Below are 21,003 nucleotides of genomic sequence, written 5' to 3' on the forward strand. Positions count from 1 at the left end.
AGTGACGGGTGGGTGACATCCTGTCCTTTGCGTTTGCACTCCCTGGCTAAGGTCTTCCTTTGGGAACCATCCCCGGGAAAATGACAGGCTTCTGGAGAACCAGGAGTGGCACTGGGGTGGGTAGTGTGATCTGGGGTGGGTAGTGTGATCTGGGGTGGGTAGTGTGACCTGGGGTGGGTAGTGTGATCTGGGGTGGGTAGTGTGATCTGGGGTGGGTAGTGTGATCTGGGGTGGGTAGTGTGATCTGGGGTGGGTAGTGTGATCTGGGGTGGGAGTCCTTCCTGAGCTTCTGCAGAGGTGGTGCAAGGTTAGTGAATGCCCACAAGGGGGCAGCATTGAACTCTCAGGCAGTCAGAGTGGGTGGTGCTCTGCATACTAGAAAGGGTGGGCATGAGGCCCAGCTGGTAAGTAGATTGCCTAAGTGTCCTCTGCTACTGAAATCTGTCTTGCCCATGATTTCCCAGGTAACTTTTTTCCCTCCAAGAGACAGGATTTCATGTGTCCCAGGCTGGCTTTGAACTCACTAAGTAGCTCAGGATGACATTGAACTTCGGATCCTCCTGCCTCGACCTCCTGAGTATTGAGTTTACGTCCTATGTTCCCATATCTGGTTTATGTAGTGCTGGGGATGGGACCTGGGGCCTGTGCATTCCGGGCAAGCACTCTACCAACCTGCCAGCAGGACACCTTCAATATCATCTCAGGAACAGGCCTGTTGATACCACTAACTGCCTATCGGGGAGCTCCTGGGGTGCGGGCACAGCTCCCTCTTACTTAGTGTGGCTCTGCCAGTCCTACTCTCCCGGAGCAGCTGGCCCCATTTCCACGGTGCCCTGGCTTAGGTTCACAAGACAGCTTTCTTCCCTCAAGGATCAAGCCTGCACTGAGCGGCCGGAAGCGGCTCCTGATGCCGGGCAGGTGGGAGCTGGTGCTTGGGGAGGCAGAGCCAGGAAGGGATTAGTAGCTAGGCAGCAGATAGCTCCAAGCTGTGTGCCCACGTGAGCGGGCAGCCTTAGTGGCAGGCGCTTGGCAGCAGGGCCTACCACTCCCTGATGAGCAGTCATCGAGATGTGGGGGAGGACACTGCCCCATGATTGAGCAGGGGCAGTGCCTATACCCAGGACAGCCACAGTGATGTCCGTCTGACACCCTGGAGAGGAGACGGAGGGGCTGGACAGCACCTGTAAATTCTGAAAGCAGGTATGTGGAGTCCCAGGCCTCTCCGTGAACACGCCGGGCGCTAGAGGGTGGGTGAGCAGGCGAGCTGGCTAGGAGACACCAGCCTACTGGCTCAAGACAGGAAGCCATCTGACGGAAACACTGACTGCCAGGCCTCGCGGGGCCCTGGAGCGGTGGGAGGTGGGCTGGGGGGACAGTTAATCTACAGAGCATCGGGGCAGCTCCCACCAGAAGGTGACCTTGCGAGCCGGGACAGCTGCCGTCCGAGCTGGGCGTCTTTGGGGCATAAAGGGATGGCCAATGGGCCACCGTGGGCCGCTTTGCGGGAAACTTGCCAATACTTCCCCTGTGGCCAGCCCCACTGTCCCCACCCCAGGGACAAGTCTTCTCGCTAATCCCTTCCCTCCCTCTGCTCTAAGAACAGGTGAATGACAGATGACAGGCTGGGTTATGATGGCCTTGCTGACTGCGGGGGCCTTTTGTTGGTGCCCTGTGGCCGCAGTCTTCCCCACTGGCCAGGTTCCTCAAAGATGCTCATCAGACAAAGGGAAAGGTCCTGAGATGAGGTGTCCCTAGGCTACCTCCCCCCTTTGACAGACTTATCTGCAGCACACATACTTCCTGCCTCTTCCTACTGAACACGCAGACGCAGACACACACACACACACACACACACACACACACACACACACACACACACACACACAGTAAGTCCGAGCCCTTAGCACAGGAAGCAGCACTGTGTGGGTGAAGGGATTACATCTGTGGCTGAGTGGGGGTCCACAGGCCCCATATCACAACCACCGGACCACAGCTCACCCAATACCCATAGTCCCTGTCCTCTGGCAGGGTGATACTGAGAATCTTGTGTGCACCCTTGCTTCTTACGCATCTGCTGTGCGGCTCACTGTGCCAGGCATTGTACACACAGAGCTGAGCCAATCCATTGCCTGCCTGTGCTTCTGATTACCCTGGGCTAGGAAGGCTACATTTCCCCTTCCCTCTATGAGTTTCCTCAGTCTGGGCCTTTTGGATCTTGGAATGGGGGTGGGTAGCATGGGGGAATGGGAAGAGCCCCTTGCAAGAGCATTAAAAGTCATTTGGCAGGTCCCAAAAGTGCCAGGGTCTTTTCTTGGCACTTACAGAGTACAGGGGTCATTTTATAACTAAAGCATTTATTTCCATTCAACTCACTAACCGATTGTTCTGCTCAGGTTCCTGCATTTGCTCACAGGAGACTCTGTGGCCAGACCCCTTGGCTGATGATGTTCCTCTGGCCAAGACCTTCAGACCTGGGCAAAGGCCTCAGGGAAAGAAGGAGTGGGGAGAGAGAGTCACATGGTCTCCGGGGGGTACCCTTGGAGGGCTGGGGTGTCACAGTGAATGATCAGGGTCCTGACGTCCCTGGTTGCCTGGTCCAGGCTCCCAGAGGTGAAATTGGGTTTTGGCCATTGGAGAGCACCCAGGAACCTGAAGGGGCCTCTGTGCCTGCAAAGTACCGGATAGAACAGGGCAGAGAGCTTGAGAGTGCGCAGGGAGGCAGGGAGGACTTGGGGCCTCGGAGTCCTCATCCGCCCCAGCCTGCTTTCCAAGGTGGGATGCTTGGTACAACTCTTTCCACTCCCCCAGTCTCACTGAGGTCTCTGAATGGCCCGGGTGGCCCTGTGACAGTTGGCTTTGGTGAGGCCTGGCAGCAGTTGGGAGGAGGGAGGGGTGTCAATGAAAAGCATATAAAAATCCAGAAATGTGCATATAAAATCTCGCCCTTGGTGTATTGCCTAAGTCAGTAAGCAGAAAGCACCTTCTTCCTGGAGAAGGATCAAGTCCTCAAAAGGTAGGAAATGTCAAAGTGTCTCTTCATTGTCATTTAAAAAAACCCAACAAACAAACCCTCCCCAGACCAAAGCCACCCCGATCAAAATACCCCCAGTCCACAAATCGCTGTAAACAAACCCAGATCCAAGATCAATGCTTCTCAGTGGCAGTCGTAGCTGATGACAGGTCACCCGCAGCATCGTCCTCAGGGTGAGGCTGAGCGGGGAGCTGGCACCCGGGGAAGGGCAGGGCCTCCTGCGGCCGCAGATCTGGGTGGCTGGCCTCAGGAAGATCTGGCCTGTTCAGTGTGCCCTGGGAGGCCAGGATCTCCTCTTCTGCCTCCTGAACCGTTAGCAGAAAGTCTCTCAGAGTTTTTGAAATGGTCTCCCAAGACAGAACTGTTCTCCTGTCTGCTGGTGGCAGCTGGAATGGACTTCCCCTATCTGGGGCAGCTGCCTGTTCTCTCTGCCCGTCGTGCCTAGGGCTGGGCCGTTAGTGATGCTCCAAGAAACAGCTAAGGCCAGGCGAGGAGGGTGGCCCATCTCTTCCCTTCATATTAATTTTCCTGGAAATGTTTCTTGGCTCTGGCCAGCTCAACCTTCCCAGAAGGAGTTGGAGAGAGAAGGCGTCTGGCTTCCAATGGGACATATCCTGTGGATCTCCCAAGCCCTGTTCTTTTCTCCCCTAAGAACCATCACTGCTCTCCTTATGAGAATCCTCTTTGAACAAATGGTCCTTGCCTGTCCCGCCCCCTCCCAGATCTAGGTGCGTGTTCCCCCCATTCCCTTTTCATTCCTTTGACTTGCATGGGTTCTTGGTGTCGTCTCGTTGGCTAGAGTGCTGCTACTTGGTTCTTCCTGTTGCCTTGTGGCCTCCGGGCAGGTGGCTGGCCCTGCAGTGGACAGGGCAGCAGAGGGACCGACGGACGGGGCTGAGGAGGCGGCGGCGTGGAGGAAGAGGCGAGCCGAGGCAGGCGAACGTCAAACCTCCACAGACTGAATCTGGTTCATCTGGGCCCGCATCACCTGGATACTGTTCAGGATTTTTTTCTGGTGGCCGGCTAGGGTGACCCCAACCCGGAGAATGTCCCTTTGGGAGAGATGGACACAGTTAGGAAAATGTATGTGTTGAGGGGGGTGGTGGAGCAGCTGCATTAACTTCCCCCCTCCTTAGTGCTGAGGGATAGGGAAAGGATGTGGGGATGGGCAAGGGGTGTCAAAGCTGGACTGAGAGATTCTGGGGCCAGATCAGCCAATGGGGAGGCAGGGGCCCTTCTGCCTTCTGCCATCAGGAAGCAGGGCTGGGCTTGTATTGGCTGCGTACCCATTTCCTTGATTCTTCTTCACTAAATCCTGGTTTGCAGATTAAAAAAAACCTTCCCAGACTTCTGGGATTTGCCCAGCCAGAGAGCCAAGAGGCACCAGGCAGACCCAGCTCCAGATCTGGATGTGTATTACCCCTTAGTCCCTGCCATCCCTGCGGGGTCACTCACACTCCCATGTTCCCCATTCGGCTGGTAGGGTGGGTGGGGAGCAGGTGTCAACAGGGCTGGGTGGAGGCCGCTAGGTACTCACTCCATCATCATCTGAGATACAACGTCGAAGGAGGTGAAGCCGGCGCTGGCAAAGCTCTCCTTGTACTGGCCCATCTTGATGGCTTCCAGCCACTCATCCACCGTGTTAAAGCTGGTGTAGTCAGGGATCGTGCGGTCCAGCAGTGGCAGGTTGATGCTGGGGGAAGGGCAGGGGACAGGGATGGTCATGGCGCATGCCGATAGCCAGATGGCAGATGGGAATGCGTGTGGTACCTGTGGGGTTATCCCTGTGTGTGTGTGAGCACAGGTGAGTGTGTAGGCGTTTATGCGTGAACGTGGGCCTGCGTTAGAACTTGTACAAGTGAGTATCTATGAGTGCCTGGGGAACTGGGAAAGCTGGGGGAGGCCCTGGGAACCCCAGTTATAGGAGGGACTGTGGCTGGACAATGGTGTTAGCTAGTCCCTGCTTCCTCCCCTGGAGCCTTCATCTTTCTCTGACCGTGGTAATATGCTTCCGGCATACAGACTGCACTATCAGACCCACATGCAGACAAGGCTCAGAGCTAATGGGGACAGGCGAGGTGTGCACAGATCTCACGAGGGGAAGGGCTCAGTGGCTTCATCTAGAGCAGCAGTTCTCAACCTGTGGGTCACGACCCCCTTGGGGTCAAATGACCCTTTCACAGGGGTCACCTAAGACCACCGGAAAACACAGATATTTACATTATGATTTATAAAAGTAGCAAAATTACAGTTATGAAGAAGCAATGAAATAGTTTGTTTGGGGGGGGGGTTCCCAACACAAGGAACTCTATTAAAGGGCTGCAGCATCAGGAAGGTTGAGCACCACTGCTCTAGAGTGGAGAACCGCTGGTCCAGGGTCAAGGTGAGGTGTAACAGGTACAGGCTAGCACAAAGACCTCATGGCCGCAAAAGGACTTTGACTCAAGGATCTCCAGGTATGGCTGGCCCTGGTGGTGAGGTATCTGGTTGCACACTCTCCCCCTAAACCCTGTAGGACTAAGGGTCCCTGAGAGCGGGGCCAGCAGCTACGTGGCCTGTGAAAGCCATGTGACCTGTGTGACAGCTGTCCTTGGGTTCCACAGAGTAAGAGCGAGCAGGGTCAGCAGCTGCACGACCTGTAATAAGCACCTCTGGAAAGCAATAATGAGGCGAATCTAATGGAGCATGCCCTGGGACCTCAGAAAGGAAGGCCCAGGGTTCCTGAGCCCTGTCCTGGGGCTGAGCTGCTATTTCCACCCTGGGGGCATGTATGTGGTGGGTATGTCCTGAATGGGGGCATGTATCCATTGGTGACTATGTAGCTGTGTGTGTGTGTGTGTGTGTGTGTGTGTGTGTGTGTGTGAGAGAGAGAGAGAGAGAGAGAGAGAGAGACAGAGACAGAGACAGAGAGAGACAGAGAGAGCGCGCGAGCATGAATGCTTGTACCTAGCTCTGTGTATGCAGGATTTTGTGCAAGTGGTGTGTGTGTGTGTGTGCATTTGTTTTTGTTTTTTTGATACAGGGTTTCTCTGTGTAGTTTTGGTGCCTGTCCTGGATCTCACTCTGTAGACCAGGCTGGCCTGGAACTCACAGAGATCCGTCTGGCTCTGCCTCCCGAGTGCTGGGATTAAAGGCGTGCGCCACCACTGCCCGGCTTGTGTGTGCATTCATACAAGTGCCAACGAGGGCACAATGGACACCAAGAGGCCCAGCTCGGGTATGAGGAGAGGAAGGAGGAACAGTGGGCAGAATCCGTGCCGAGCACAGCCAGTCACCACTGTGACTCTAGACTGTAGGAAGGCTTCCTAAACGCTGGCCTCTTTAACCATGCTTTACAAGGGTCTTCCTCCACCACCCCAGACTGCCACCGGGTGGGGCCTGGACAGTACCCAGAGGAGATGGGTGGGGGCTAAAGTGAATCACACCCAGGAGCAAGGGCTTTGAGACAGGGGTAGGGCCAGGGTGGCCGTACCCAGAGGATAGGGGCGCCATGGCTTTGAGGCTGTTGGGGTTTCGGATCATCTTGTCCAGCGTGTTGACAATCTGGCCGAACTTGGGCCGATGGTTGCGGTCCTTCTGCCAGCAGTCCAGCATGAGCTGGTGCAGGGCGCTCGGGCAGTCCATGGGCGGAGGTAGCCGGTAGTCCTGTTCAATGGCGTTGATGACCTGGGGGATCACAGAGGCAGAGTGGGCCGGGGTGGTTGGGGTGAGGACTTCAGCCCCCTGCCAGGAACACTCATCCCTGGAGCATTGCAGTCTTGACCCATGGGGGCTCCTCTCTCTCCTGTGGCTGCCTTGGGTCCCACCACCCTCGGCAGGTCTGTCTCCTATGCCCCTCTCTGTGCCAACCTTGGATACCCAGTAACCTCAGGTAGCTTGTCTCCAAGACCGATCCTGTGCTGGGCTGTCCCAGCTCTTTGTTCTCATCATCCGTGAGCCCCCTGCTGGCTCTCAGCTGTCTGACTCTAGGGTAGCCATATTCTCAATCTGAGTGCTCACAGAGATCTGGGTAGAGATCTAGGCCCTGAGCTGGCTGGTGATCTTAGAGCCAATCCCCACCTCCATCAGAAATAGGAGGCCAAACATGGCTTCAGTCCGCTCTGCCACCATGGTAAGATTCATCTTCTGGAACTTGACCCTCTCCGGTGTATTTGTGTGACTGAAAATCCCTGGGGTGACTTCAAACTCCTTCCCTGAAGCCCGCTACAGTGTGGTTCTCAAATGTCACTCAAGGACCCTTGTGCTGAAGGAAGGCTTGGTTCTCGGCCTGGAGCACTGTTTGAGAGAGGCAGATCTTTTAGGGGGTGGGGCCTAGTGGAGGAAGGTAGACTGCTGGAGGCAATGCCCTGGGAGGGGAAGCTGGGATGCCGGTTCTTCTACTCCAGTCTCCTTGCTTCCTGGGTGCTCTAAAAAGAGTAGCTTCCCTCACAACCTCATCATCATGTACTGTCCTCAGAGAAACAGGCCAGCCAGATACAGACTGGAACTGTGTGCACTCACACAAACCTTTCTTCCTGTTAGGTTCACCATTTCAGGCATCTTGTGACAATGACAGGAAGCTGACCCACACAAAGCCTCCCCAAGCTTTCTGACCAAGTTTCCAGTCCAGGCTCCCCGCCCTGCCTCTCAGCCTCACCCCTGCACCTCTGCATGTCTCACATCTTCCCATTGCATGTCCCCACTGTCCGAGTGCTACTGGCGCTGTGATGACTTCCTGGCTCACCTTGTCCTGACTGCCCTGGCCTCCACACCTACAGGGCTAGACACCTGTGCTCTGCATTTCAGCATCTGACCACAGCCGAACCCTGATGCTTGCAGCTGGCTCTCTGGAAAATCATCTTGGGGCCAATGAGAGGGCTCAGCAGGGAAAGGCTCTTGCTAGCAAAGACCTAGAACCCGCCTGGTGGAAGCAGAGAACTGATTCCCACCGGCTGTCCTCTGGCTTTCATACATGCACCATGATGCTTTGGCACGCGGTGGGGATGGGCAGGTGAGCTCTCTAGTCCCCCTCTTCAAGAGTAAGGTACATCAGCCTGGCAGCCAGGCCTTCAACCTCAGGGAATTCAGCACAAGGCCAGGAGTCCCTGGTCTTGCCCTCCTCAACCCGCCAGGCCAATAGGTCCTGCCCACATCCTGGAGACTCACATCCTGGTTGGTCATGTCCCAGTAGGGCCGTTCCCCGTAGGACATCACCTCCCACATGACAATGCCATAGCTCCACACGTCACTGGCTGAGGTGAATTTCCGGTACTGGATGGCTTCCGGTGCTGTCCAGCGGATGGGGATCTTCCCACCCTGGGGAGTAGAGAGAAGAAAGAGGTTGGTGGTGGGAGGGTGACCTGTCTGACTTCTCCTCTCCATACTCCCCACACTGTGCTCTGTCAGATCCCAGGAAGAACCTCATTGGTTTCCAAACTCCTCAGCTGCTTCGACCACAGGACATTTGCATATGCTGTTCCCTCTGCTGGAAGTGCCTTTCCCCACACTGCCATCTGGATTCCACCTTTTCATTCTTGAGTCTCCAAAAAGCCTTTCCCTGGTTCTCAGGGAGTTTCTGGCTCCCAAGATTCCACAATGCGCTCATGTCTCTCTTGCCTTCCAAGGCTCCCAGACCTTCCCTCCCTTGTGCTCATCATCTCGTCTCCCTGCCTCAGCAGCCCAGGCGATCTAAGAAGCCAGGAGGCTTTCTGTGGGTCCCTTCCTGTCTCCAGGGCCCAGTGAAGGCTTGAGCTGGGCAGGTGAGTGGATACACAGAGCTTGCAGAGATGGCTATGCCTAGGGACCCTTGCTGTCCCCTTACCAGAGCGCTGGTATAGGTGGGGTCAGAGGTGTCATCCTCCAGGAAGCGTGAGAGCCCGAAGTCAGACACCTTGCAAACCAGGTTGCTGTTGACGAGGATGTTGCGTGCAGCGAGGTCACGGTGCACGTAGTTCATGTCTGCCAGGTACTTCATGCCGGCTGCAATGCCCCGCAGCATGCCCACCAACTGGATGACTGTGAACTGCCCATCATTTTGCTTTGGGAAGGGTGGAAAATAGAGTCAATGCAAGAGCGAGTGTCAGAGCTCTGGAACGTCTCACAATGGCAGGTGTCTGTCACCTCTGCACACACTGTGGGAAGGACCCAGACCCCCAGGACCCCCAGAGTGGTCTAGGAGAGAATACCAGCCTTGGAGTAAACGTACATAGACTGACCCTGACTCTGTCTTCCTCAGTGCAAGCTTGGACATACGACCCACTCTCTCTGAGCCTAACTGCTCACCTGTTAAACAGCTCAAACATGTGTCCCTTAGGACTGCTCTGACTTAAAACAGAAAGGTACATGGAAGGTGCTGGGACCAACTTCATAAGCATTTGCTGAATGACAGCTGGCCCAATAGCACGCTCCTGACCCCCAGACCAGTGCTCTCTTGTCTTGATGGCTCACTGTGCTGTCCTGAGGGGATTCATCTCTTGGCCTTATACTTTTGATTTTTCTCCCTTATCTTGTGCAACTCTGGGGAGCTACGAAGTCTGGTGAACACCCTGGATGGGGTGTCAACACCCCTGGCTGTGGTCTGGGCTCTCCCTTTGGCCCTCTGACCCTAGGCAAATGCTTCTTATCTCTGAACTCTATTCTGCTGTGTAATAAGAATGCCTCTTGAGCATGAAAGGGCAGGTACCTCAGGTTGTACAACCCTGAGGGAATGCCTGGGCTGGGCTTCCCAGGGAACCACATTGAGAATGACTCTGAGATTGCTCCTGAGTGGAGTGGGAGGGAGCTCTGGGATTGATTAACAATGCCTGTCAGGGTAACACAATGGAAGTGGTGGTGGCCAGTAAGCCATTCGTGATCAAGAGTTTTCTTAAGATCCAATGAAGTTATGCCCAGCAGCCCTTTTCCTACCCTGGTTCACACCCCCTGGGGCTCTCCCTACCCGGAGGAAGGAGTCCAGGGAACCATTCTCCATGAACTCAGTGATGATCATGACAGGTGTGCTCTTGGTGACAACCCCTTCCAGGTGGATGACATTGGGGTGGTCGAACTGGCCCATGATGGATGCCTCACTCAGGAAGTCCCGGCGCTGCTTCTCCGTGTAGCCCGACTTGAGGGTCTTGATGGCTACAAAGATCTCTCTCTTGCCTGGCAGCTTCAAATGGCCACTGCATACCTCACCAAACTCCCCTGGGATAGACACATTGAGACAGGCATAGTGTCACGTGTCAGGTGAGAAGTGTCACCACCCTGCTGCCTGTCACTCCCATTGTGGGTGTTTTATGATCTCATTCTATCAACACAGGATCCCATTGTGAATGTGGGGCCTAGCGAAGGCCCAGCCCATCTTTGGGAAAGTGGGTTCTTTATGGCTGCTTTGGGGTGTCTTGGGGACGAGGACATGGGGAGATTTGGGGAGATGGGGACAAGACCGTGGTGGATGATGGAAAGGACAGAGCTAGGCTCCAGATCCAGTTCAAACTCCAACTTGCTGTGCCTCATGCCAGCCTCAGTTTCCCCTCTGTGCATGTGATGGTTTTAAGGATGACCTCTGAGGATCCTTTTTACTTGGGAATTCTGGATCTTTAGAAGGGTTCTTTGTGTCCCTTGATCTTCAACTTATCATCAACTCCAGGGTCACACTGTGGTCGCCCACCCATGGCCATGGTACCCTGAGGCATTTGCCACCTACCTGCTCCGATCACCTGCTCAATCTTGACACAGGAGATGTCAATTTCCTTGGCAAACTCCCGGACTGCCTCATTAGGGTCTTCATAGGTGAAAGGGTCAATATAGATCTTCATGCCTGGGGTCACTGGGGGACAAGACCAGGCTGGGTTACAAGGACAGGCTAAAGAGGCACACAAATGGAAAAAAGGCAGGCAGCCCCCCCCCCCCAGGGGAAGGATGCTCCTATATGGCCCCCATAGGAACTGGGAAACTCCTTTCTGGTCATCTGACTTCTAGATCTCACTGAGTTGATGGGCAGCAAGTAGAAAGGTAGGGGGAACAGAGATCAGAAAAGTGACAAATAGGTTCTAGTCTTGTTCCAAGATCACAGATCACTTTTTGGAGCAGCTAAAAGACTGCTGTGATTGACTAGTGATGTCTGGTTTTGGCAAGGGCATAGACTAAAAGGTTGGATAGGTTTGCTGCCCTGTGATACAGAATCCAGGTACAAGGAAGAAACAGGAAGTCATAAACAAAAAGAGGACTTGGAAGATAGTTCAGTCAGTGATGAGCCTGCTACTCAAACACAAGGACCTGAGTTCAGATCTCTGGTATCCATGTTAAAGCCCGGGCAGTCATATGATCATGTAATTCCAGCACTGGGGTTTGGGGGAAGTGGATGGAGGTGGGTGGATCCCTGAAGCTCAATGGCCAGCTAGCTTTAGTCGGATTGGTGAGTTTCAGACTCAGTGAGACCCTGTCCCCCAAAATAAAGGACGGAAACGTGACACCTCAGCACTCACAATATGTACATGTACATGAACAGCCATGTGCACGCGCAGACACACACACACACACACACACACACAGCCAGTTCCATGAGCCTCACTTACCACATCTTGAGCATCTATACTCTTGCATTTTCACTAGCTAAGCCTCAAGCCTTTCTGGATCCCTAGATTCCTTGGTGACCAGCCTGAAGTCAAACCCAGGACACACTCATTTCATTCCTGACCTGCTGTCAGTGTTTATGTGTGGATTCAGAAAGAGAAGAAGGTGTCTGGACATCAAAGTTCCCTTCTGACCCACTATGAGTCAGTGAACCACTATGATGGAAGGAAAGGCGATCAGTCTGTCTTCCCCTTCCGACTTGGTATTCCAACACCCAGGCCTTCCTCTGGGCTCTCCAGTTCCCTACTCTCATTCTCCTCTGTGCTGAAAGCTGTTACTGGAGGCAGCCATTCTAGGACTCAGAAGCTGGAGTCCCTGGGTCCTCATAGGTCACCAACCCAGCTCAGCTGTGTGGCCCCAGAACCATTTGATGACTGTTCTCTGCTTCTACTTCCGACATCCCATGAACCTGGGAGTCAGAGCCTGCAGTACAGGCCCTTCTACTTGTGTGACAAATAAAGTTTTATTGGAACACAGCCATGCTTATTGATTTTATACCAGGGATGCAGGGTGGAGCACTAGAAGAGACCCACAAAAACTAAACAGCTCAGCATATGGCCAACCCTAGTTCTAATACATTATCTATGTTTGTGACTGTGTGACTGTGTGACTCTGTGTGTGTGTGTGTGTGTGTGTGTGTGTGTGTGTGCACTAAGCTGGCCCTTTCAGTCAGGGGTTATAAATCTGAGTCTATAAGCCTTTTGGCAGCCCCTGGATAGGTTTTGAGAAGGTCAAAGACCCCCAGGAATAAAATGTACTTATTATGACTGACTTTTTTTAAAATTAAAATAGTAGTTCATGAGTTGGCAAGTTGACTCAGTGGGTGAAGGAGCTTGCTGCATGAGCATGACAACCAGAGTTTGACTTCTGGAAACCATGCTAAGAAAATAAAAATAAAAAGCCAGATGTGGTGGTATACATCTCTAATCCCAGCACTCCCACAGAGAGATAGGAGACAGGGAAGAGCCTGGAAGTTTGTGGGTCAGCTAGCTTGGAGCACGCAGCATGGCGGAAGCAGTATGAGAGGTCCTGCCTCGGTGAGGTGGAAGGATAGAGCCGACTCCCAAAACTTGCCCTTTGACCTCCACATGTGTGTAGGTGTACATCAATGCTTAAACATAGTCATCCATATACACACAATAATAACAAATAAAAACTAGAGGACAGAACTGGGCCATGTTATTTTTAAAAAGAAATGTACAAAGTCCAAAATTGCGGTAATAAATATGATAAAAAAAAAAAGTATCCCTGAGTATAGATGTCTAGATTTTTCTGTTGCTGCAGAATGTTATAAATGGGGATGGGGAGATGGGTCCGTGGGTACAAGCACTTGCCTTGTGAGTGTGAAGACCTGAATTTTATCCCCAGAGCCTGCACAAGGGCTGGATCCCGCAGTGTCTGTAACCCCGGCGCTCCTATAAGGAGACAGCAGGAGGAGACAGACAGGGAGCGCCCCAGAAAGCTTGTGGGCCAGTCATGCAGCCGAGAAACGAGAGACTGTTTCAAAGTAGAAACGAAGCCCAACATCTAAGGTTATCCTTCATCCTCTACACACACACTGTGGCATGTGCGTGCCTGCATTTACACACATACACATGCACATACATGCACATTACACACACAGTTTTTTTTTCTTTTTAAAACCTTATAAGGCTGGAGAGATGGCTCAGCAGTGAAGAGTGCACGCTGCTCTCGCAGGGGCTCTGAGTTTGGTTTCTAGCACCCAGGTTGGGTAGCTCATAACCACCCATAACTCCAGCTCCAGGGAATCTGGTGCCCTCTTCTGGCCTCCACAGGCACCTGCACTCGTGTGCACATATCCCAACACACACACACACACACACACACACACACACACACACACACACACACACACAGAGTTCTCCTGGCCATATGATACAAAACTTTCAATAGAGTTGTATGGGAGCCCAAGATTTTACAAAGACAATAAGAAACACCAGCCAAGACCGAGTGCCTGGGAGGAGAGCTGGGCACGGGCTCACATCTCAGTGCTTCTCCCCCTGGCACGTTTCAGATCTGCACACAATAGATGCTCCAAGTCTGGGGAGCTGAGGATCCAGGCGACAAAGATGAATTATAGTAACAGCAGCTGTCACTTGCTGAGCCTTTATCTGAGCCTGACACTGGGCCAGACTCTTTGCATGTATTTCCTTATCTCTCCCTCGTCCTCCCAGGAGCTGTGAGACAAAACTGTAGCTCTGTGAAGCCAGTCACTCAGGCCAAAGCCACGTATCTTGGAGCCCCAAGGTCGTTCAGATTTGAGCACAGGTGTTATGGTACTTTTTCTTCCTCTTTTTTAAAAAGATACTTATTATTTTTAGTTATGTGTAGGTGATGTATTCGAATATGGTATGTGCACATGAGTGCAGGTGCCTGAGGATGCCAGAGGTAACAGATTGCCTGGAACTGAAGTTACAGACAGTTGTGAGCCACCTGATGTGGATTCTGGGAACTAAACTCCTGGATGTCTGGAGGAGCAGCAAGTGCTCTTAACTGCTGAGCCATCTCTCCAGTCCCAAGCCTGATTCTTATATTTATGGGACCAGGGATTGAACCCAGGGCCTTGTGCATGCTAAGCAAATGCTCTATGACAGAGATAGAGATCCCCAGACCTCAAGAATGGCTGTTTTTCTAAAAACATTATTTTATAGGTATGGTTGTTTTTTTTGCCTGTGTGTAAGTTTGTGCACCACATGTATGCAGTACCAATGGAAGCCAGAAGAGGGCATTGGATCCCTGGAACTACAGTTAGAGTTTGAGCCGCTATTGCGGGTATTGCAGAACCTGAGTCCTCTGCAAGAACAGCCAGTGCTCTTAACTGCTGAGCTGCTGCTCCAGCCTCAGGGATAGTTCTTAGTCACAACTCTCATTCCTGCTGGCCCTGGCACAGGCTTCCCTAACCTGGAGTATGAGCCACATCTTCTTCCTTCCAAGTCAGGCTCCTCAGAGCCAGGAGAAGCCCTTTTTTCCTCAGACTCAACACCATGGGTCATGGTGCCTGGCTTTCAGCTTCTTGAGTTTCAGCACAACTCGGGGAGATCCTTTCTGACAGGCCATCTGGGTGAGGGAGGGCAGGAATGAAGTCACTCCAGGAGACTCAACAAAAGTCGGCACCTCTATGGGCAGCAGCCAGAGGCCATCCCCAGCCGGGAAGCATGTCAGGATGACTCGGGGACAGAGGCAGGCACCTCTGCCTCGTACTGCAAGCCACTCATGACTGGCCCCACCCAGCCCTCTGCTCTGTCTGATCCACTAGCTGCTCTAGTTTGGATGAGGTCTGTTCCCTAGCAGGCTCATGCATGAGACTTAGTTCTCAGCACAATGTGTGGAGGTGGTGGGCCCTTTAAGAGGCAAAGCATTGGAACACAACCCTGGGGAGGAATGGATGGAGGTTTGTGGAGACCAGTTAGTTCTTCAGAGAGATTAAAGAACAAACCCAGTCCTCTTACCTGTCTTTCTATGCGGCCTCTCCCTGTCACACACACTGCTGCCATGAAATCCTCTACCACAGGGCCTTCAGCAGAAGAGCTGATTGAGAGTTTGATTAACCTCCTTTCTTGACACATGATGCTGCCTCGGGTGTTTTGTGACAGCAGCAAACAACAGATTGCTAACACTAGTTAATAAGAGTCCTTTCCTGCCGGGCGGTGGTGGCGCACGCCTTTAATCCCAGCACTCGGGAGGCAGAGCCAGGCGGATCTCTGTGAGTTCGAGGCCATCCTGGTCTACAGAGCGAGTTCCAGGACAGGCTCCAAAGCTACACAGAGAAACCCTGTCTTGAAAAACAAAATGAACGAACAAACAAACAAACAAAAGAAGCCTGACTGGACTTCTCCAGAAGGGTCTGTGGCCGTTCTTAGGACCACGGCCCTGTCTCCACTGTCAGTCTATGACCTCAGTGTCTGTGACTTTTCTATCCTGGTCTACAGTCTCCAAACACCCATGCCCACACCCCCTGGATCCCCTTTCCAGAACTCTATGGTGCCTGGGGGTGTTTTACATTCTCCCCCAGGAAAGCAGAGGCAATTCTATCTTGTTCCAGACTGGTATACAACAAGCACTCAAGGAATGCTTATTGCAAAATCACAGTGGTTCACTTATGAATCTTCTCATTTGGGGCCACGAGTACCTTTGAGAATTTAGTGAAGGCCACAGTTCCACCCCTTGGAGAAGGATTCCCACGGGTGTGTACATTCCCATATTCCACATGCAATACTGGACTTCACGGGCCATGGTGAGCTCCCACGGTCTAATCCCAAGTTAGAAGCCCTTGCTCTAGTGCCTGACTATGAGTGTGAAGGTGGTATACAGCAGATACTTCACAGACACTTGCTGCATACACATTCAACGTAGATTTATTGGGTGCAAATCTGTTCTATAAAGCTGGTAATTTTAAACCCAGTCACCCCTTCTAATGATCCTTGCAGGTAAAATGCTCTCAGGCTGAACCGTATGACGTTGCTAAGATCTGATTGTGTCTGACCTACAAAAAACGACAACTTCAGCTGGGGAGTGGTAGTACACACCCTGAATCCCAGCACTCAGGAGGCAGAGGCAGAGGCAGGTGGATCTCTGTGAGTTCGAGGCCAGCCTGGTCTACAGAGTGAGTTCCAGGACCCTATCTTGAAAAACAAAACAAACAAAACACAAAAATAGCAACATCATCTGGTCTGACTCAGTTACTCCCCCTGGCTGGAAGACTGGTACAGGAAGGTAAAAGGACCCGCTCAAGGAGACACAGGCACAGCTGACGGACAAGCAGCGGGGTCTGACCCAGGCAGCTCGCAGTTCTCTCTGATGTCCACCCAGCTGCCAGTTTTCCAGGCACAGCAGATGGCCAACAACTTCATGGCCAGAAAGGACACCTCACAGAATAGCCCCCAGGAGCAAATGCCGGCGGGAGCCTGGGTGAAGACGTCCACGGAGTCAGCGGCAATACCGGGCTGTTGTCTGCAAAGCTAATGGCGGTGAGTGCCACAGACCGCTATCTTGAATCTAGATGGCCCTCTCAGGAGACAGGAGGAGAACCAGGCATGCAGAGGCCTGGGTTCAAATTCCATCCCTGTGGCTACTCATGCTCACAAGTGAACTACGGCATGAGTTTGAATCCAGGTTCAACCAGCTGCGTGGGCCCTGTCACTCAACCTCCGTGATCCTGCTCGCCACAAAATGAGCATAATAAACAATGTCCCTCATTAGGGGACTATGAGGATTAAATGAGAGACTTTCGTGTGTGCGCGCGCGCACACAGGTGCATGGGCACAGGTGCATGGGGACAGGTGTGTGCAGACACCAGAAGACAGTCATTTCTCAGGAGCCACCCATCTTGGATTTTTTGGGACAGAGTTCCTCCCTGGCCTGGAATGGCAGGTTAGGCTAGGCTGGCTGGTCAGCGAGCCCCAGAGATCCACCTGGCCCCTCTTCCCTCCCAGTGCTGGAATTACAATCGGGTACCACATGCTTGACTTTTTTTTATTTCCTCCACAGGTTCTGGGGATCAAGTCAGGGTCTCATGCTTCACTACGAGTATCATTTCCACAACCCTGGAGGAATCCTAAAGGACTTAGGATCTCACAGACATATAGCAACAAATAATGGTTGTCTCATGTAAAGTAGACTTGGCTTTTATTAAGTGTTACTATTATAAGGACACTATTATCATGCTAAGATCCACCGATTCACCCAAAGGGCCCACCGCCACTCTTTCTACGGTCTATGTAAGGATGTCAAGGCTTAGAGAGGTTCGGTGTTTTTCTCCTGCTCAACCAGCTGGCCAGTGGCAGAGCAGAGATGAGAAATAAGGTCAGCCCCTCTGGCTCCACATCCAGACACCCTAGAACTTGGTCCCCATTCAGCATGTGCATATGGCTGGGAAATAGGAGTCTGCGCTGGTAACTCTGAGCCAGCCACACACATCTCTGGCTCTCCACACTCTCCTTCATCTTGGCTGTGTAAGGCTATGGGGGTGGACATGGGATCCAGGACATATCCTGCATAGCTCTGAGAGTTCAGGGCAGGGAGCAAAAGCTCAGTATTAGAGGATATTGATCTCTGAATAAATCCTGGGGTCTATTTTAAAAATAAATCTCGCCAGGCGGTGGTGGCACACGCCTTTAATCCCAGCACTCGGGAGGCAGAGCCAGGTGGATCTCTGTGAGTTCGAGGCCAGCCTGGGCTACCAAGTGAGTTCCAGGAAAGTCGCAAAGCTACACAGAGAAACCCTGTCTCGAAAAACCAAAAATAAAAAAATAAAAAATAAATAAATAAATAAATCTCAAGCCGGGTGGTGGTGGCACACGCCTTTAATCCCAGCATTTGGGAGGCAGAGCCAGGTGGATCTCTGTGATTTTGAGGCCAGCCTGGTCTACAGAGTGAGTTCCAGGACTCTCTCTCCCATATATATATATGTGTGTGTGTGTGTGTGTGTGTGTGTGTGTGTGTGTGTGTGTGTGTATGTGTATATGTATATGTATCCATTTTCTTGTTATTGGCTCAGGCTTCAAATTACCATGCTCCCAAATGGCTCTGGGTGGTAGGGCAGGGGACCCGGCCTTGCTCTGCCTTGGTGGGATGGACATCACACAAGGAGGTGGTGGGACTCAGGTCCTTCCCAGAGCTTCTGTGAAGTCTGGGTGCTGGAATCTAAACTCATAGGGGGACTGTTAGAGAGATTAAATGGTATCCATGCATTGACCATGAAAGCAGGTTTCTGTCTTTGTTGTTGTATGTGTGGGTGCACATATGTTACATGTATGTGTGTGCAGGCACCTGTGCATGCATGTAGAGGCCAGAGGTCAACTTCATACACCTTGTTTTTTCACTGACTTGGGACTTGCTAAGCAGGCTAGGCTGTCTGGCCAGGAAGTCCTAGAGATCTTCTGCACTCACCTCCCCAGCCCAGGCACAGCAAAGAGAGAAATTCCAGTTTTCACATGGGTGCTGGGGCTTGAACTCAGCTCCTCATGCTTGAGAGGCAAACACTTTACACCCCGATCTGTCTCCCCAGCCCGTGGAAACAATTCTTCCTATCTTTTTTTTTTTTAATGTTTTGCCCACTTGTCATGCTTATGTACCATTTTACACGCCAGGTGCCCAAGGAGGCCAGCGAAGGGCTGCTGGATCCCCTGGGACTGAAGTCGCCGATGGTTGTGAGCTGCCATGTAGGTGCCAGGACTTAAATCTGCTCCAAACGAGCAGCCAGCGCTCACATCTTCTGTGCCATCTCTCCAGCCCCAACAACTCTTAACACTCAAGTGCACAAAATGTGCCTCCATCTACTCCCATGATGGCGGCTGGAGGGAGAGCTGCAGTCCTGACTTCTTCCTAACACACCGGTGGAATGTGTCTGCCACTTCTCAGTGACCCTTCTCCTGTGATGCTGACGATGGCCTTTCCCATCGCCCCGTTCAGTAGTCACTTGAAGATCTTTTTTTTCTCCTGAGACAGGGTTTCTCTGTGTAGTTTTGGTGCCTGTCCTGGATCTCCCTCTGTAGACCAGGCTGGCCTCCAACTCACAGAGATCCGCCTGGCTCTGCCTCCCGAGTGCTGGGATAAAAGGCGTGCGCCACCACCACCCAGCGTCACTTGAAGATCTTAATGGAAATGTTAACAGCTTATTTTTATATTTATGTCCAGAGTGGTTTCTAAGCCCAGGAACTCTCTCTTCAAACGTTTTGAGCCGGAGTTTGCATTCCAAGGCTCTGCTCTCTCTTGCCCCCCCACCCAGGCTAGCAGTACAGGGCTGAGGGCTGAGGATGTGGCTCTGTAGGCAGAATGCTTCCTAGCATGCACAGAGTTCTGGGTTCTAACCCTAGCACTATGGAAACTGGGTGTGGAAGTACATGCCTGTAGACCCAGCACTTGGGAGGTGGAGGCAGGAGGATTATAAATTCAAAATCATCTTTGGCTACACACACACACACACACACACACACACACACACACACACACACACACAGGCTGAATCCAACCACTTCCTACTAATGCCCCCGCCCCCTGGTGTAGCCACCACGGTGTCTGGCTTGCATGGCTCAAGAGCCACCTTCCTGGCTTCCCAGCTTCAGCGTTTTCTCTCGGTTCTCCACACAATATCCAGAGAAGCCTTTGCTGGGACTGTAACAGAAAGTCAGTCCTCAGCTCAGAACTTGCTGGGGCTCCCCACTTCACTTAGAGGAGAAGCCAAAGTTCCACATGGCTGACAATCACGCCCACCTCCCATTCTCACCCTGACTCCACCCTAGCCATGCCTGCTCCACCTACAAACCTTTGTACTGGTTATTTCCCTGGCCTCCAGGGCTCTCCCTGGCCTCCAGGGCTCTCCCTGGCCTCCAGGGCTCTCCCTGGCTATTCCCCTGGTCTTCAGGGCTCTCCCTGGCTATTCCCCTGGCCTTCAGGGCTCTTCCTGGCTATTCTCCTGGCCTTCAGGGCTCTCCCTAGCTATTCCCCTGGCCCGCTATGCTCTTCCTTGGAGTTATCTGAGCAGCTCACTCTCTGAGTGCCTTTGCGTCTTTGTTCAAATGAAACACTCTTGATAAGGTCCTCACTTAAAGCCCCATGTAAGCCCACAACACCCCTGCCCCCCACTCTGTGTCCATCTCCCTACATAGCTCACTCGTGTGTGTGGTACCCACTCTGTGCTGGGTGTCCTGTTAGTGGCAGGGAGACAAGTCCAGATCCGGAGAAGACCTGCCATATCTGCAGGGAGACCAGGCAAGAGCTAGGACGATGTCCCTGGTAAGACGGGCTGCACTGGCTCAGACTAGGGTTAAGACTGGGATGGGTGGAGTCAGGGAAGGATGGTGCTGATGCATGATGGGGTCATCACAGGAAGCGCACATGGAACAGCAGGGCAAAAGCCACAAAGTGAGAGGCAGCCTGGCACATCCAGGGCCAGCGCGGCTTTAGAGAGGGGCAGGGGAGATGACTCAGGGGATAAGAGCACTTGCTGCACATCATGAGGACCAGAGTTCGGATCCCAGCACCCATGTAACAAGCCAGGCATCCCACAAGCACCTGTCACTCCAGTTCCAAGGGATGTGACGTTCTCTGTGCGGGCATAGGTAGGTGTACATCCCACACACACCCCAACCCTCCATGGCTCATACACTAAGTCACATGTACTCCTGTGCACACATACATGCTTAAACACAAATGAATCTTGAAGGAGGGGGAGGAGGAGGAGGAGCAGCAGCTGGAGGGCTTCGTGGAGATGGCAGAGGAGGGCCCCAGGGTGGGTACGTACTGTGGCCACTGGTGTAGTGCTGCAGCTTGTCGGTGTACTCGGAGTCGGCGCGCTCAAACCCCCGTCTTCTGGAACAAGAGCAAAGGGCTGGAGCCACCTGGAGGCACCCGGGGAG

At 52.7% G+C, this 21,003-nt stretch overlaps 1 protein-coding gene across 5 annotated transcripts in view; it reads right to left on the reverse strand.

The window, feature by feature from the left end:
• Positions 1 to 229: 229 nt before the first annotated feature.
• Positions 230 to 21,003, reverse strand: part of Ephb2 (EPH receptor B2) — a 190,098-nt gene continuing 169,324 nt past the window's right edge. For 2 of the 5 annotated variants that reach the window (XM_037203087.1, XM_028875402.2), the window contains exons 9-16: positions 20,889 to 20,956; positions 10,698 to 10,820; positions 9,948 to 10,195; positions 8,832 to 9,047; positions 8,177 to 8,326; positions 6,504 to 6,697; positions 4,569 to 4,724; positions 3,975 to 4,083 (exon numbers count right to left, since the gene is read on the reverse strand). In XM_037203087.1, coding sequence (XP_037058982.1) covers positions 3,975 to 4,083; positions 4,569 to 4,724; positions 6,504 to 6,697; positions 8,177 to 8,326; positions 8,832 to 9,047; positions 9,948 to 10,195; positions 10,698 to 10,820; positions 20,889 to 20,956 — 1,264 coding nt within the window. Of the gene's footprint in view, positions 4,084 to 4,568; positions 4,725 to 6,503; positions 6,698 to 8,176; positions 8,327 to 8,831; positions 9,048 to 9,947; positions 10,196 to 10,697; positions 10,821 to 20,888; positions 20,957 to 21,003 lie in introns of all 5 variants that reach the window. The other 3 variants (XM_037203086.1, XM_028875403.2, XM_028875401.2) reach the window with 2 other exon arrangements.

This window comes from Peromyscus leucopus, chromosome 2, assembly GCF_004664715.2.
Source record: "Peromyscus leucopus breed LL Stock chromosome 2, UCI_PerLeu_2.1, whole genome shotgun sequence".
NCBI lineage: Eukaryota > Metazoa > Chordata > Mammalia > Rodentia > Cricetidae > Peromyscus > Peromyscus leucopus.